The sequence below is a fragment of the Micromesistius poutassou genome (assembly GCF_964030765.1).
Source record: "Micromesistius poutassou genome assembly, chromosome: 22".
Classification (NCBI taxonomy): Eukaryota; Metazoa; Chordata; class Actinopteri; order Gadiformes; family Gadidae; genus Micromesistius; species Micromesistius poutassou.
Window position 1 is genome coordinate 619,392 of NC_140292.1, and position 17,966 is coordinate 637,357.

The window sequence follows — 17,966 nt, forward strand, 5'->3', positions numbered from 1 at the left end:
GGGAATGGGAGCAAAGGGTGCGGGTGGGAACAAGAGAGGAAAGGAGAGTGGTGGGAGGTGAGAATAGGAGGATAGCTCAAACGAGAAGGTGCATTTATACTGGCTGCATATGGAGATAATGGTGCTGAAATAACTTTGATTAAACACCTGTCACATCAGCTGTTTTTCCTGTGCAATTATACCAGGATGACTAATAGTCCTGAATGGAAATATATATATATCACAAAAGATATGAGTAAGACAGTTTTGTTTTAATAAGACGCTCTTTTAAACCGATGGCGTGGAAGGCCGTTGAGTTACTGCACTTTCTTAAGTTTCCTTAAAACCGGGGCCAAAAATAGGCATTTATCACACCTCATCCCATCCCACATCCCCATTGAGCATGCATGTGTGTTTTAGTCAGCATAAAGCTAGCCTACATTGACTAAGTTCCCTTGAAGAAAAGAGCATACAGTCAGCTGTAAAAGAGTTCTGCAGGAAACAACGGAGCAGCCATGTGACAAATACATGCAAATGAAAATGTAAATAAACATGTGAACTTCAGTAAGAGCCTGCTGCCACCTCTTTGTATTTCTTTGCGTGTCCCTCTCCCACCTGAACTCAGGTTTTTTTATTCCCCAACATCTACAGAAAACCTTTTCAGTAGATGTCAGTGTCAGGACATCTACTTCTACATCTACTACCCTTTCGGGATGGACGAGTTTTTAATGTCGAGTTTTTAATGTCATCATATTTGGTCACCTTGGCTGCTCTGCACCCTTCTGATCATCAGCTAAGAGCTGCATGAAGTCATCTCCATCGGGATCATCCCCACCAGCTATGAAAGAATGTAAATGATCCCAAAGTACATCTGGCTGCAATAAGCTTCACTTAGTGCTGTGGAATAGCTTGGTCGCCATCATACTGTGGGAACAGACTTTGACTTTTATTACTTAACCAAACAGAAACAGACAGGCTCTCGGCCTGGCCTGTCCCGACGCCCTCCATACCCCTGACCCCATACGTTGGGTCCTGGAACAACACACACGGGTTGATCTTGGCTTTAGGACATATTCCTGGCATATTTCTACTTTACAATTTGGCTTGTTCAAACCAATTCTTTCTGCATGTTCCTTAGAGGGAGGGATGAATTGATGAGGCTGCCAGCCCCCACTGGGGTCAGTCAACAGAAACCACTGAGCTTTTAGTCAGATTTAACAAACAGTATCTTTAAAGTGTATAGAAAAGTCTACATTGTTTAGCAAACATTGAAATCCATAGTTTCTAATGAGGTTAAAAGGAGAAGTATTGAATACTTCGCACAAAGGTAAAAAGGAAAGGAAAAGTCGAGAAAACGTATGCATGATTCAGCAACACGTCCCAAATAGAGACATCGGCAAAGACATAGGCTTACAGAGATCTGCCAAGTAATCATCTGAACATACACACTGACAAGAACCAGTTCCCAAACGACAAAAAAGACAAGACAGTGTGTTGCTCATATTCAAATGAGGAAACCGTTGTTGAACCCGAGAAATGACTGGGCTAGAGCTGCAGGCGCTCACGGGCATTCAGCACACGTACGCACGGACGCACGCACACACACACAGAAAGATGTGTTTGGACTGACGTAAAACTGACTAGCAAAATAGAGTTGAGAGGGGGGGAGAAAGAGATAGGGAGGAATCAGATTATGAAAAAGATGATATGCTTCATCTCCTATCTTACTTTGTTTCACATCTATACACACATGGGCCTATGGCCTATGGGTACATGGGCCGATAAGAAATGTAAATGTGGCTGATTTCATGCCAGCAGCAGCTTACATTGTTCAATAGATTTGACTTCTGATAACAAAGCTTTCACATGAATGACACATTTGGAATAGGCCTGCAGGCAGGCATGTCACTACACACACAATCAGACCCTGGTTTCGGAGAACAGAAACCCTACGCAATGACCCAAAATAATGTGAATCCTTGTTTTTTGTTATCATTAAAAAAATTTCAAACGTATGAATGAAGATGATAAGTTTGTGACAGCAGGCTGCTCAGGAATGGCTGAAAAGAACACTATGGTGCATAACATATTCACAGAAGATCCCCCATGACTCAGACGATAACGCCCTGGGCTTTGACGATGTTTAGGCCTTTGACTGATTTCAAACCCCAAACCTCTCCTACCTTGAGTACATTTCAAAATGTATCATGTATAATCGGTACCACTAAACGCTTTGAAACACATTGTTCAGTGTTGGTGACAGAAGCTGTCATCACCCTGAAACTATGATTAGCTAACTTTGCATAAATGAGCAATAGGACCAAAATAAGGGTGTGGTTTATGATGTGTTGTGATGTCTGATATCTTATAATACTGTTTGCTTTCCGGTAGCTATAAAGTCAATTCTACAACCTCTGTGACCCATGCAACATTTGCGATAATAACAAAAGAATACTGTCGTGCCGACAGTTGTATCTGTTATCTGTACTGTCTATATCATTGTTTTGTTGCAAAAATGCTCAATAAAAACGAAGTATTAAAAAAATAATAATGAGCAATAGGACCATACAAGTACTAATAACAGCTCCAGGTGTCCCTGTGCTCTTGCCAGCTGCTAGGTCGCGGGACTACCGGCCAATGCCCACGGAAGTGCGGCTTCCATGGTGACGACGGTGCCAATGGAGATGAAAGAGATCACGCCTCGTATCCATGACGACAGCTGCCCGTTTGACAAGATATTATGTATTTTCATTTCTGGGAGAACGTAGGTTGGGGGCTGAGGAAAAGTAGGAAAGGAAAGAGGACTTGGAACAAAATGAAATGACAGTGTCACAAAGGACATTGTTTTATTGTTCACACCCAGGATGTAGCCCCGTTCCTGGGTTCACTCGGGAAGTGCCGGGCACCAGTCTTCCCAAAACCTGCTTCTTTACCTCTTCCTTTCTAAGAAGCCCGGTGGCATCTGACCATATCCATGACCATATCTGTTCGGCCAAGCCTTTATTTTCAGATGTCTCCGTGTCACCTGTTCTGCCATAGAGACGGTTTTGAGTTGCCATAACGCCCATTATAATAATAGACTACATTTCAACACCAACAAATTCATACTCGAGTGTTTGAGGTAAACAGCAACAGGGAGAGGGAGACGAGAGGGACGGACAGTGATGGTTGAGCATCTAAGAGAAGCGGTAGATGTTGTGTGAGATTGAGTATAAAGGGCAGTGTTGTAGTGTGGCCGCTAGGCTGAGGCCCCATGGAGGGCAGACAGTGGTCATTTGGAGGACGGACGAAGGCTACAAAAGCCCAAACTAATGAGATCACATGGTTGAAAAAAACAAGATTATAAAAGTAGACAGGAAGGAGATCCTGCCTCCTTCCTGTTGTTACTGATACAGTGTGTGGGTGTGTGCAATCATGCATGTGTGTCTCTTTACAGGTGTGTGTGTGTGTGTGCGTGAGTGTTTGTGCGTGTGTCCTACAGGTGTGTCTAACTGTCTCATGACACAATGAGAACACAAAGACACAGAGCACGCGAGGGGGCGTATTTCCGAGTTTGCATATTGACAGCACACTTTTGTCACACAAAATAGTTGCCAACTGTAATTGAACTTGAATGCTATCTTTAAATATTTGAAATATCTATATAAATATATATTCCTTTGTTCCCCTCAACGACCTCAAAGAATGCTGGTTCAGGTATACCCGCTTTTTCTGTGCTACTAAATCCATATTGGTCACCCACAGACAAAAGGTAACTCGACCATTGAGTTTCTTCACCCTTTCTTGTTTGTTTGCCGCAAGAATCGGATCAGTACAACGGCCTCCACGACAGTGTTGGCCGATTTGCAGGTTCAACCCAATGGTAGAAGTTCCTAGGTGACTCATACTCCCCTCACAATGTGACGTTGCTCAAAGGGACCTCCTAACCTTCTCATCTCCGAGTGGGTGTGCGATTGCACCGTGAACTCTATGACATCATTCAGGCGGAACATGTCTCAAGCTGTGAAGCGAATGAGAAAAACACATTCACCATAATATCACGGCACCACATTTTTTCTCTGCTTCAGCCCCCAACTATCTCAAACGTTGTTGCATAGTCCTTTGGATAATGCTTACCTGACGTCTTTGTGTAAGCACCACCGCTGACTCAAACTGCAATGCTAGGGAAGTTTGGACGACCACAATAGCTTTTGTTGGCGCAAGACATTTTACAGTGATGTTGAAAGACGACCGTCTCCACAGTACCCTAATAAACATGCCTTGCTGAATGAGGGAATATGACACACGCAACCCAATGGCAAAGCTATGCATTACACAGTAAATTGTTTGAGGGCAAGGACAGGGGGCTCATTGAACAAAATCAAATGGCAAATCTTCAGCTGTCACGTTTTCTTTTGCTTACCTGTTACAAAATCTGTCATTGTCATTTAAGCTCTCACAAATCTGTTGCCAGCCCAAAGGCATTTTGTTGTCTCCCAACTGCTAAACAGAAGTACTGACTTGGACAGGAGGTCTCGACGAGTTATCGCTTCTGAATACAGGTTATACTACACCAACCATTCAGATAAACCCTGATCTTGAACAGTATCCTTCATGTATGGTGTATTCGGGCCTCATAAGTATGTAAGTATTGTGCTTGACATCGTTCTGTACATAATGTGTAGGACGCACAAACAAACTGTACAGTAAAGAAACTGTAAAGTAAAGATACACGGACCAGCATGTACTCCTTCCACATGTGAAGCCCCACACTGGAGAGAACTGTTCTCTGACACAAACATCAGCAACCTAACTGGTTGCTCTGCAAACAAAAGCCACATGGCTAAAGATGCACAGAGATCTCCACACACACAAAGACAGTTTGTGCTTTCCGTTTAGCATCGGTGTGTAAAGACTGAGGGTCCAGGAGGCTAAAGTATGTAGGTATGTCAAATAGCCGTTATGAATGGTGTACACCAACAACACAAAGGCTATACTGGTGTTTGTTCTACTGATATATTTTCTAAATAAATTGACCATATAGTAAACAAAAGGAATCCCAATTGCATCTGAATTTCTTCCACTAACTCATCAAATCATGTATTTAACGAACAATCCATATTCTGATAATTCTTCCAGTTTGGTCCACATTGTTTTTTTACGCAGAAGGAAAGTGTTAGGGTTAGGGCCAGACCCAGTTGAAGGGGCTGCAGTAGTCGATATTCGCCTGAATAGCGTATATTAAGACAACAACAACTTTGTATTACTCAACATTTAAAATGATTTCTTCCAGGATTTTAAACTCAGAACCATTTGGAGCCTTTTAAGCTCAGTCCATTGTGCAAGCGCTTTAAGGGCCTAACATTGTCCACAGCATTGTGCTGCTTCTGTAATGGACAAACTCGGCTCCTGGGCTTTAGGGCACGAGATCAGTTGGAAATTGAATAGTCAATAAAGCAGACAATGCGTGGAGTGCTGGAGGTTGAGTGGGCTTACTGTCAGACCACAGGGGATACACAGTCCATTACCTTCAAAAGCATTGCTTCTCCCTCTCCCCGAAGGTCTGCATTTTTCCCTCTCTCTCTCTCTTACACACAAGGTATCTCTCTACCTATTTATCTCTCACTGCTGCTGTGCTCCCATTTTGAGTCCAACTCCTTGAAATGACTTAATGATTAAATGATCAAATATGCAGCCTCATATTTAAACAGACCGACGCGGTAGTGCTCGTTTCGACAGCCACGCTCGCTCTGATTCGCTGTATCACCGTCACAGTTGTCAATTAATTTCAATCAAAGTCTATATGGATTCACTGTCAAAACTCAATAACCAATCCTTAAACACCCGCTTCACACACAGATGTCAACACATCGACAAAGGATGTGCTGACTAATTGGATTTGCTACACATTAAGCTGTGTGTGGAGCCCTCCTGCTCACTCAACACATCAAGTAAGGGTTTTTTGCATCTAATCTTGATGTTGCGAAAGAGATAGAAAATCAGAAATATCAAGGGACACACTTTGATTAAGATGCATGCACACACACACACACACACACACACACACACACACACACACACACACACACACACACACACACACACACACACACCAATCATGGTACCCTAAAGGTCTGGTCATTAATCTATACAAATCAACCACCACTGTTTCACCAATCAGATTGGCTCTTGTGAGGGATGTGCGACTGTGCCTCAACCTGTCTCCCTCAGCCATCTTCATAACCTTTTTTCACCTGGTCATGCGCTTTCTCTACTGCCCTAGTAGCATTTCAGCGAACGCCAAGTTGACGGAGTGGAGCTGTAAATCACCCCGAGCACAATGGACAGATAACTGCAGACAAAAAAGCCAGGACAAGAGCAAGCAAACAAGACTGACCTCTCCCTCAACCCAGCTTTGTCACTAAATGTGTGTGTGTGTGTGTGTGTGTGTGTGATATACACACACACAATATATATATATATATATATATATATATATATATATATATATACATACTACATACATATACAGTATATGTATGTATGTATGTATATATATGTGTGTGTGTGTGTGTGTGTGTGTGTGTGTGTGTGTGTGTGTGTGTGTGTGTGTGTGTGTGTGTATGTGTGTGTGTGTGTGTTGACAAAGATGAAGAGTGAAAAACAGCATGAAGGTGGATGGAGAGAAAAGAAAGAGCTGGACTTTTATGTCCTAATTCTATGAGCCACAATTATCATCTAAAACTGATATTGGCTTAACAATATTCTTACTGACCCAGCCTGAATCGCCATCTCTACGATCTCAACAGGGCCTGTTCTGTCACCCTGGCATCACCAGACTGACTGTAATCAGTCTGGAACCTCTCTGTTCATTTTTCAATTTCCAAGGGGCGTCACCAACAGGCGCAGACCAAAATGCCTCTGGATGCAATTGGACAAGCCCTCAAACAATCATAGCAAAGGCCCTCAACCAATCATTGCAAGGCAAAGGGTGACACAGCACTGAGCGACAAATTATGAATTATAGAACCAAAAGAATATAATCCCCATGATGATTGACAGGTTAAACCTCCCGCCTCCCGGTGACAGATGTCATCAGATGAGTGACCCGGCTGACTGACAGGGATTATAGAACCTCCACGGTTCACCTCGACGGCTATTGAAGCTGTCACTTTTTGAGAAGGTTAGGAAAGGTTAGGAAAGTCATAAGGACATTTCAAAAGCACACCTTTTTAAACCTCATGCTACCGTAACCATTATCAGTCGAGTGGAGTTTTTGTGTCATCATATTTTCCCCTATTCCCAATGGCCCTTATGAACTGGGCTGACTGGGGGGTATTCAGTTGGTTGCATTCTGCAGCCTCACCGCTAGGTGCCACTAAATCATGCACCATGCACCTTTAATTAGTAATTGTGTTCACCTGTGTTCCATTAGTTTAAGTTCCCGGGTCAGTTGGGTTATTCCTGTTTGTTGAAGATTTGTTTCTGCCGGCCTGTTTGCATGAAGTAAGGCTTCCATTTGACTCTGCAGCATTTGAGTTTAGTACCCGGGGCAAGCAGGGACCATTTCCATTCAAATCTGGATTGAAAAGGGTACTAAGAGGAACCTTTAGAGGGACACAGGTTCCCTCTGTCCTTTCTGAGTGCAGTGTGAAAAATGCGATTTACTTTAATCAATGGCTGACAAAGATACAATTTGAATAATTAGCCCTTTTACTCTAAACTATAGAGAGGGCTCGGAGATAGCACTATGAGTAAGAATTCCACTTGTAACAAAGGTTTGGACCAAAACCAAGGTGTCAACTGAAACTTGAATGCACTGAAATGAAATACACACAGAACACCATGAAAAATGATTATCATTTTAGTGTGATATCTATTTCAGCAACTAAACATATTTGCAGAAAGTCCTCAATGTGCAGACTAACAAAAAGCCCTTCCCACGCAGAAACAGGAACACACAAACACAAACACACACACACTTTTTTTTCATTTTGCTCCAGTTATGACAGAGTAAATGACACTGTTCTGCTATTTATAGAACAGAAATAGATTTAGAAATTCTCTCTCTCTCACCCTCCCTCCCACTCTCTCTTTTCTCGTTCCCAGAGAAATTAGTTAAGGGCACGAAGGCTGAAGAAAGGGAAACATGTAGTAGAGAGAGAGAGAGAGAGAGAGAGAGAGAGAGAGAGAGAGAGAGAGAGAGAGAGAGAGAGAGAGAGAGAGAGAGAGAGAGAGAGAGAGAGAGAGAGAGAGAGAGAGAGAGAGAGAGAGAGAGAGAGAGAGAGAGAGAGAGAGAGAGAGAGAGAGAGAGAGGGCAGACCCTGAAAAGAGACAGACAAAAGAGGAGGGGTGGATGGAGTGAGACTGAAAAGACGAATAGACGCAGACTTAGGTCAGCACGGTTGCACATCTATATTGCTCTCTCACCGGCTGAAACCTCTTCCATTAGAAACACTGGAACCAAACATTAATCAGCCAGCATATGCTGGCTGATTAATTTTTCAGGTTATTATTTTTTTTTTTAAGGTTGTTACCTCGGGTCATCTGTTTGTTGAGAACAGAAAGCAGGTGACTTTATGTCAACATATGGTGATCGGGAGGAAGAGAGAGAGACAACTCCTCACAGTGCCCTCTAGTAAAGACTGACATCTTGCCTGTGGAATGTAAGAAATGTAGGAGGTATACAATGAGACAGGGTATCCCACCCCCCACCCCCACCCCCCGACACACACACATACACTGTCTTTTTCTCCCTCTAAAGCCCCCAAACACACACACACACACACACATTGTCTGTCTTTCCCTCTGTCCTAAACACACACACACCCTGTCTTTCTCTCTGTGGCACACACATAGACACACACTCTCTCCCCCCCCCAAACACACACACACACACACACACACACACACACACACTGTTATGTATTTCTCTCCCTCTCACACACACACACACACACACACACACACACACTCACACCCACCAACTCACACAGACACACACACCCTTTCTTACTTACTTATTTTTCTCTCTCACACACACACACACACACACACACACACACAACCACACACACACACACACACACACACACACACACACACACACACACACATCCTGTCTTTCTCTACCTCCCTCCCACACTCAAAAACATACACACACACACACACACACACACACAATTTAAATTGTAGAGATAGTGCAGAGACATTCAGAAGCATGCACACGCACATACACCCGCACGCACAAGCACACGCACACACACACACACACGCACACACACACACAAGGGCCTTCTGGTTGATGGAGCCCAGGTCAGTTTACGCTGATGCAGATGAAAGCCAATTCAGAGACTCAACCTATTTTAGACCGATACATCTCTCATACTCTCTCTCTTTCCATTACTCTCTCGCTCAAACGCTCCCACAAGCACACAGGAAGAGCCAATATAGATGAAGCAAAGACAATATTGTATCATATACATTAAAACAATATGCATCTACATCATGCTTTTGTTTTGACCCTTTGCAGCAGTGATTTTGTGGTATGCTTTGCTAAATAGGTGAATAATATGACCATGTTAAATTGACTCTCTCTCTTTCCATTACTCTCTCGCTCAAACGCTCCCACAAGCACACAGGAAGAGCCAATATAGATGAAGCAAAGACAATATTGTATCATATACATTAAAACAATATGCATCTACATCATGCTTTTGTTTTGACCCTTTGCAGCAGTGATTTTGTGGTATGCTTTGCTAAATAGGTGAATAATATGACCATGTTAAATTGAGTTTACAAGGTGAAAAGATCCATTCTCATCTGAATGCCGTCTTTTACACATGAGTGGTTATGCTGACAATATGTATAGAGCTGTTTAATAGTGCAATGGCCTGGACCTTTCCTAATCTTTCCGCTTTTTAGCCTGTATCTCACCTGAATGAAAGCTATCAAATGACAAATTAAAGCAGCTTTAATTTATGTTTGACCACTAGAGGGCAAAGTACGCTCCATAGGATTTGTTGTAAACAAACTCTGTTCTCAATCATTTTTGCCTCTTTGAAATCATACTCTTTGTCTGTATATTGCTATCCAATCAGCCTCTAAGGAGTGAAAAACAGATTGGATTCATGCTTCCTGGCATGTGTCAGTGTGACCCAGTACATGACCTCTGATTTGCAGCTGTCAGCCAATGGTAGACCCTGATTTTCCAGGAAATGAATTTCGTAGACAATCAGAGTATTTGTGTGTGTGTGTATGTGTGTGTGTGTGTGTGTGTGTGTGTGTGTGTGTGTGTGTGTGTGTGTTTGAGTGGGAGGAGATAAACACTGGGTTGAAGTGTTGAAGTGAGGTTAGAAAAGAATTAGAGATTCAGTGAGAGAATAAAAGAGAACAAGAGAGAGAGAGAGAGCAAGAGAGAGAGCAAGAGAGGATGACAATGAATGAGAACTGGCGAGAAATAAACAGAGAGCGGAGCGGAAGGAACACAAACATACTGGGACATATCATCATGGGTTAGTCAGCAGGACGCACAGCATCTGTCCCCATTTTACCCATCACAATACACACACACACACACACACATACACACACACAGACACACACACACACAGACAGAGGGTAGTTCAGTGCATCCTTTCTGCCTCGCTCTACTAACCAGCTGATGTGTCCAGCATGCAGGGTTATATCTCAATAATTAGGTGTACTTCTGGGCATATTGAATAATCTGGGCCATATATTGTTATATCTTAGATGCAGAATATTATTGTGCCATTCCGTGTTGAACCATGTGACTTCACTACTCTATGCTCAATGCCAACACACGCACACACAGACACACACACACACACACACACAAACACACACTTTTTTTTACATTTAAGGAAGTGCCAGCCTCTCTGTCTCCCTTCCTCTGTTAACCACAGCTGGTCATCAACAATGAGAAAGAATGATGAGAGCGGATGAGACAAGGAGGACGAGAGAGAGAGAGAGAGAGAGAGAGAGAGAGAGAGAGAGAGAGAGAGAGAGAGAGAGAGAGAGAGAGAGAGAGAGAGAGAGAGAGAGAGAAAAGAGGATGAGTCTAGAAAAAGGTAAGAAGTAAACAAAGGTAAAGAAAGAAAAGATATGGTCGAGAAATTGCAGGGATAGGAAACCAAGGACAAGGGGAACAAGAGTTTAAATTCATGCATCTGAAAGATACAACCAGCCCGTTACATGACACAATGTACACAATGTATGTACATGAGTCATGGCACAAGTATGGATTCAACCTTTGAATATTACATTATATAATGTCTGAAATACAGGAAAAGCTTTTAAGTAGTTGAGCCTGTGGGTAGTGAGTTCCTCATTCTTACTACAGTGTGTGCCCATGGTGAACCTAAACAGAACCGTGCTCATGAGGAAGGACATTATTTTTGGACAATATTTATAACATTGAGAACAAGTTTCACGCGAGCATGTGTGCGATGCGTCCGTCAGCTCTTTCTCGGAACTGAGATGCCTGCTTCCGTATGAATTACTGCAGTTGGGTTGGAGCCCTGCGCTAGCTAGCGTGCGCATGTGTGTGTGGGGGAGCTAATCTGCCTTGTGCTACTGTTGAGAGAAATTTCAAGGTTTTTTGGGTTCCAAACGAAGCAAGGGACCCGAGGTCAAACACACACACACACAGGGCTTTCCCTCTGCCCCTAAAGCTCTGCTCTTTCCCCTCTTTCATCTTGTCCTTTTTCATCCCCCCCCCCTCATCTTCCTTCTCCTTCTTTATCTTGATGCTTTCTCGCTCTCTCCGTCTCCCCCCTTCTCCAAATCTTTCCTCGAGTCCCTTTTGACATTCCTCCTTTTCCCTCCGCTTCTTGAAACCCCACCCCCTTCACCTCCCTTTTCCTATATTCTTATCCGACTTTCATCTGAACTCTGAGACCATTCCAAGCAAAACCTTAAGGATTACCTCAAAACTGTTCATCCATGGTGGTATTCAAAGATGTCAGTAATATTTATATTCAGACCTTTTCATAGCCATTCCATGCATTTGTGTTATGTTAAGGCTAGCTTACATGGGTGGGGCAGGCCATACCATTTCCATTCCAAAACTGCCCAAGCACATCCCTCTCAACTAATTCACTTCACGGTCAACATGAGAGAGAAGAGGTGGCCACCAAGTCTAAAGAATTGACAAGCGTATGAAGTTGGTCAAAGTACAATTGTAAGACTGCTAGTTCTAGGCATTGAAATTGCAGCAGTCTCAACAAATTACCAAAATGTATTTCAGAGATCAGAAAAAATAGGATATGATGATGCTTTCCTTTCAAAAATAACTTGGGCCCTTGTGCGACAGCTTCAGACGGTATTTACCCATGGCAGTGTTCATTTTGGTTTATTTACCCACAATTTCTAAACTGATTTTAACACATTCATATCACCCACTGACAAATGAAAAGCATAGCTAGGAAAAGCGTAACCCTTAAACACCTGTATATTCATATTCATATCAATGCAGTAGCTACTGTTCCACACAATTGCAACTCTTCTCAAAACAATTCATTGTCACTGCACGAATATTACAACCGAATGCAAATAATCTGGTCAACCCTGCATTCTGCTTCTTCAAACAAAAGCTAAAGGATATCCAAAATAAAGAAAAGGCTGCACTTTATTTACTTGTTTGCTGAATCCGAACACACACACACACACACACACACACACACACACACACACCATGGCCCAACCGACTCTTTGTCAGGGAGCCATTCCTTGGCCAACGCTAGACAGACTTCTTCTCCTCACCTTTGACACAACACGGATGAACTCTGACCTTTACTCCCCCCTCTACCACCAAACTCAAACACAACCCTTGAGTTTCCCTCCTTTTGAGACAGAGCTCCACCTCCTCCCCCTTGCCCCCCGATTTCTCACTCTTCATTTGCCAATCTCTACCACGTAATATCAGATTGTGGCATGGGTTTATACCCTGTGTGTATAATACACAACACACAGGTGTTTAAACATATGTTTTCATATATATCAACCCTCATCAACAACAAATAAATGTGTGCATGTGCTCTGTGCTAGCTGGATATTTTCTGTCTAAAGTCAGAGCAGATTAACCCCGGCCGTGCCCTCTTCTCTCGGACAGGGTGGTGGGGGTTGATGGAGCCTTGGTCAATCTCTTCCGCCATCCGTCATCCATCATCCTTCCATTGTTTGGAACAAAGTACCATTATATAAAAGATACTGGTTGATATCCTCCTGTCCTCTTTGCTGCCCGCAAAACACTTCATCTACGTGGACCACCTCTCAATTCTAGGGAGCCAAGAAACGTAATGTCGGCTTCTCTGTGACCCTTGACCCCTCACCATCCCACCCCCCTCACTCCTCACGTTATCCCCCAAAAATGTGTTTCCTTTAATGCCACAGATGCATGCACACAGACCCACACCTCTCTCACTCTTTCAGAGCCAAGAAACTAAAACAACCCAGGTCATGACAAACGCTGTTACAAATATATTACACAGTCAATGTTATACACAGTGTATAGTTGCACATACATCAATGACTTCCAGATGCTCCCTGCCCTAGCCGCTCGTTAGTTTCCCTGCCTGTGTGTGTGTGTGTGTGTGTGTGTATGTGTGTGTGTGTGTGTGTGTGTGTGTGTGTGTGTGTGTGTGTGAGTGCGTACTGGATTTTTTTGGGACCACATGCCTTTGCTCAATCAGCTTTGACTGTCACACACCCATACAAACACATGCACTCACATGCATACATGTGCCCTGCACCCTGCACCACACACACACACATACACACACACACACACACACACACACACACACACACCTAGTGCTCTTGTGATGATTACATTAGTCAGCCAGCCAGAAACAGAACAGGAAAGCAGAGTTTTAGCACTGCTGCAAGCTAATAACATGGATGCTTCTGGAGGCTGCAAGACTAGACAAGAGTATTAAGATGGGGGGTCACACTTCCTGGTTGAAAACTGCAGTACAAAACCAAATACCTCCCACCTTAACCAAGCCCTGACCACTTATCTTATCTGGCTCTTGAGCAAGGCAAATAAAGCGGTTCACAAGTTTGTGATATCCCCCATTTTAACACAAAATAAAACATCAGTTGCTGAAAATGTATCTTGACTGAATAAACCAGACTGTAGCTTTTGCCGCAAAACAAAGCGTGAGAGACAAAGAGAAAAAGAGAGACTAAAAGAAACAGAAAGAAAGAGAGAGGGAGAGAGAGAGTTTAAACCCCTTGTGAGATCCCCTGTGGTTTGTAACATTAAGCCTGGAACACACCCTTTCACTGTCAAATAGTTTTACGTGTCCATCATCGATTGACAGGCTGACAGAAAAATGATCTAATTATATGCAGTATAATCTGAGGTAAATTGATGAATTGAAGACTGCTGAGCAAATCATTTGAACAAATTCAAGTAGAGAACACTTATGCCCTTGTAACGATGGTTGAAGTCATGTGATCATGTCATTGATAATATAAATATGTAATTTTCTCTCAACCTCAGACACAAGATGATCTCTGTTGATCCCTCCCCCCCACCAAAACACAGTCCACTTAATGTATAAAGCTAAAATAATAAATACATACAAATAATAAATAAATACAACAAAAAAAGATAGTGGCGATCAATAGTTAAAAAAAAACACCCTAAGACCACAGTTTGCAATAAAAAAATCTAACTTGTAATAAAAGGGTTTCCTGTAGATTTCAGCTCGCTCTGCAGAATGACTGAAAGCGAGAGTAAGAGAAAAAGGAACAAGACTGTGTATGCAATGGAGGTACAGAGAGCGAAAGAAAGACAAAGAGAATTAAAGGAGAGAAAGAGAGAGACAGACATAGAGAGAGAAAGAGAGAGACATGCCACCAGCAGGATCAAACAGGCCACACATGGTGTCTCACTAAACAGTTTTTTATCTGATTTACTTAAGGAGGCTGGACTAGTTATTACGAAATACAAATGACCACTTCCTCAGGTCTGTCTTTACAGTAAAAAAGAGGTTGGTATTAAACTCTGGGAAAAATAAGACACATCTTTCCGTTTCAATTCCGGTTGTCCATTTTGTTTGTTGTATTTTTCTGCCCTCGTAACCTTCAATAGTGAAGCAGCTCCACATGGGAATACTGAGTTATTTCCAAAGGAACCTCAGCCCCAGTACCCGGAATGTCATTTGACCAGCAGAGATCATTAGTCTGGTCCCAGTATCTCCACCTTCTCAACTGACCCCTCTCTATCTCTTTCCGTCTCCCAGCTCTCCCCCTTACACTCTCTCTCCCCCTTCACACGCACACACACACACACACACACACACACACACACACACACACACACATCAACACACACGCACACGTGCACACACACACACACACACACACACACACACACACACACACACACACAGTTCTTTAGCCAATTCATTTGCACAGTGCCTTGCACAACAACAATGTGCACATGCACCGACAGGGACCCATTCGTCTTACTGCCGTGCATGGCGCTCAACGCGACCAGCTAGCTGCACCAGAAGCTGCACCAGTAGACGAGGCGGCCCCACCCGTGTTTGGGGGTGCCATCCGGTTTCCTGCCTCACTTGGGCAGACCACCGCCAGCTCAACATGAGTGATTTGCTTTTACTTGCCTTGATACATTCAGAGATGCTTCACAGGGCATGCGCTCGCTTCCTGTGGCACTCGGTTCAACAGTCAGCCCTTCTACCCTGAGAGCTACTGAGCGTGTCAACGCTGCCAAATGGGGGGAAACGGAACAGGAAGTAGACACAGAGCCTCTCAAGTTAACTTCAGGTTTTTGGAGATCCTAAAATGTGATGCCGAAAAAAGGTCCAGAAGGGGAACTTAATGAGCTTAATGACCTAGAGGTCATCACACAATGACATCTTTAATAAAAAAAGGAAAACTACTTAGAGATCAGTTATTTCTTGATTAGAACTGATGATCTCGGAGGCTACACTAAACACATTGGAAGGGATACAGAAGGAGTGTGTTCTGTAGCTGAACCTACCTGTAGTTCACACCAAGCCACCTCAACAGTGGTCTCCGTATCCAGTCCCTTGTACACCGTCTTGAAAGACCCTCGGCCCAGTTCAATGTCAAACTTCAGGAAGCGTCCGTCCGTTGAGGTCCCCACCGCCTTCGTCTCCACCTCCTCGATGTCGTCCTGCACTCGTTTCTCGGCCTCCCTCTGCTCAGCCCGGGCCTTGGCCTGCTCCTCCTCCAGTGGGCTGCTGACGCTACTGACCTCCGCGGCCTCGGGTACCTTTCCACTGTTCGCCCCCTCGCACTTCCCCTCCGCTGCTCCGGGGGGCGCTATCACACAGGGTTGTTTCTCAGCAGCCTTCTCATCCAACACGGCCTGGGACAGCTCTGTTTTGGCGCAGTCAACTGCGCTAGCAGGATCGGCGGTAATGCTACCGCCGACGATGCCGATTCCCGCCGCGATAGCATGGCTAACGGTGCCGGGCTGTGTGGGGGGCGCCTGGGTGGCGACTCCGCCGGGGCAGGCAGCGAGGGTGTCCCTTTGTAAACAGGGGACCCCGGGTGTCCAGCCATCTTTAGCCTCCTCCGCAACAGGCCCGCGGGGCAGTTGGGGGAAGAGACAGACGGCGTGTTCACAGTCCAGGGGGGAGGTGAGGATCACAGCCGCCTTGCTGGGCAGGTCCAAGGCCGTGGCGTTGGAGTCACAGATCACGCTGCGGCGGAAGAAGCGGTGCTCCGCCGTCTTGGAGTCTCGGTCCATGGTGTGACGCCGGCGTCGCACCTCGGGTTGGCTGCCGGGCATGTCTGCCACGTACGTGTCCGAGCTGGCGGAGCCGTTCACATTCTGAGTGGGCGTCCGGGGGGACAGGCTGGGGGAGGAGCCGGGGGAGGAGCTGGAGCTGGGGCTGGTGGGGGTAGGGGGGAGGACTTTCACCGCTCTGCTTCCACTAGTGCTCTGGGACATTTTCTTCGGAGGTTGACAGTGGGGGGGGGGGGGGGGGGGGGGGGTAACGACTTTTCAACTAAATACGTTAGCAGAAGCGCCGATTTGTAAACAGTGTACGGGTGTAAACCTTGCTCAGCTAGTTTTTCTTTATCGAGACAGAATTCCAACTTCCAATCTGATACCAAAGGGTGGGGCGGGACACAAAAACATCAGGTGAGCTAACCGATGTTTGGCAGCGAGGGGGGGAGACCCAAAACTACGTCTGTAAGAACGTTGTTCAGTCAACAAAAAAGTTACAGTTTTTATGGGGCCCTTTTCTGTATTGCTCGGGGGCAGCCTGGCCCCAAGAGAGAGGAAGGGGCTTTCCCTTGGAGACCAGGGAAGAGGAGCAGTCGAAGGAGGGGAGGGGAGTGCCCTTCAAAAAGACACCAACTGTCCACTCAACGCCCACGTCCATCCTGCTGCCTGCAACATCCAGAGACAGACTGACATGGAAAGGAGAACTGGAGAGCTGGTCGAGCAAAGCTTCTCCCAGTCCCCTGATAAGACTCAATTTGGTTGGAATCCGATCCAGTTGTGAGCAAACTTGAAGCGGCCTGCTGAAACCAGCCAGACCAATTCCTGACCCAGGGTACGATTTACTGGAGGGCTCTTCAGTCTGGTCTGGGCCCGAGAGGGGACTGCAGAGGCCTCCTTGGGCCCCCGACCCGGCCTTCTCAGGTTCTAGTTACTAGAAGAGAAAAGAAAAGGAGAAAGTGAGTTAAGTGGGGAGGGAAAACTTTTTCTTAAACAAAAGCTGTGTCTGGGCCATCCAACAGCGGAGGTAGGAGGCTACCGTGTGCTTCAAAGTGTGGAGGGATACAGGTTGGATCAATGACACAGCGAGCTCTACTTGATTATTCAACCCCCCTCACAGTATGCAAACGCACATTTATACTGATACCCAATGTTTGTCGTTTCACAAATACTTTTACCACAATACCTAAACCTCAACATTGTAACAAAAAATAATACCAATTTAGCTATTTTGTGTTATTCCTGCATTGTTCCA

At 44.7% G+C, this 17,966-nt stretch overlaps 1 protein-coding gene across 6 annotated transcripts in view; it reads right to left on the minus strand.

Moving 5' to 3' along the window:
- LOC311367844 (serine/threonine-protein kinase WNK1-like) overlaps positions 1-16,867 on the minus strand; it is a 79,358-nt gene extending 62,491 nt beyond the window's left edge. For all 6 annotated transcript variants that reach the window (XM_084486681.1, XM_084486683.1, XM_084486684.1 and 3 more), the window contains exon 1: positions 15,995-16,867. In XM_084486681.1, the coding sequence (XP_084342807.1) occupies positions 15,995-16,771 (777 nt within the window). In that variant the 5' untranslated portion in view covers positions 16,772-16,867. The remainder of the gene's footprint in view (positions 1-15,994) is intronic.
- Between the last annotated feature and the right edge of the window lie 1,099 nt (positions 16,868-17,966).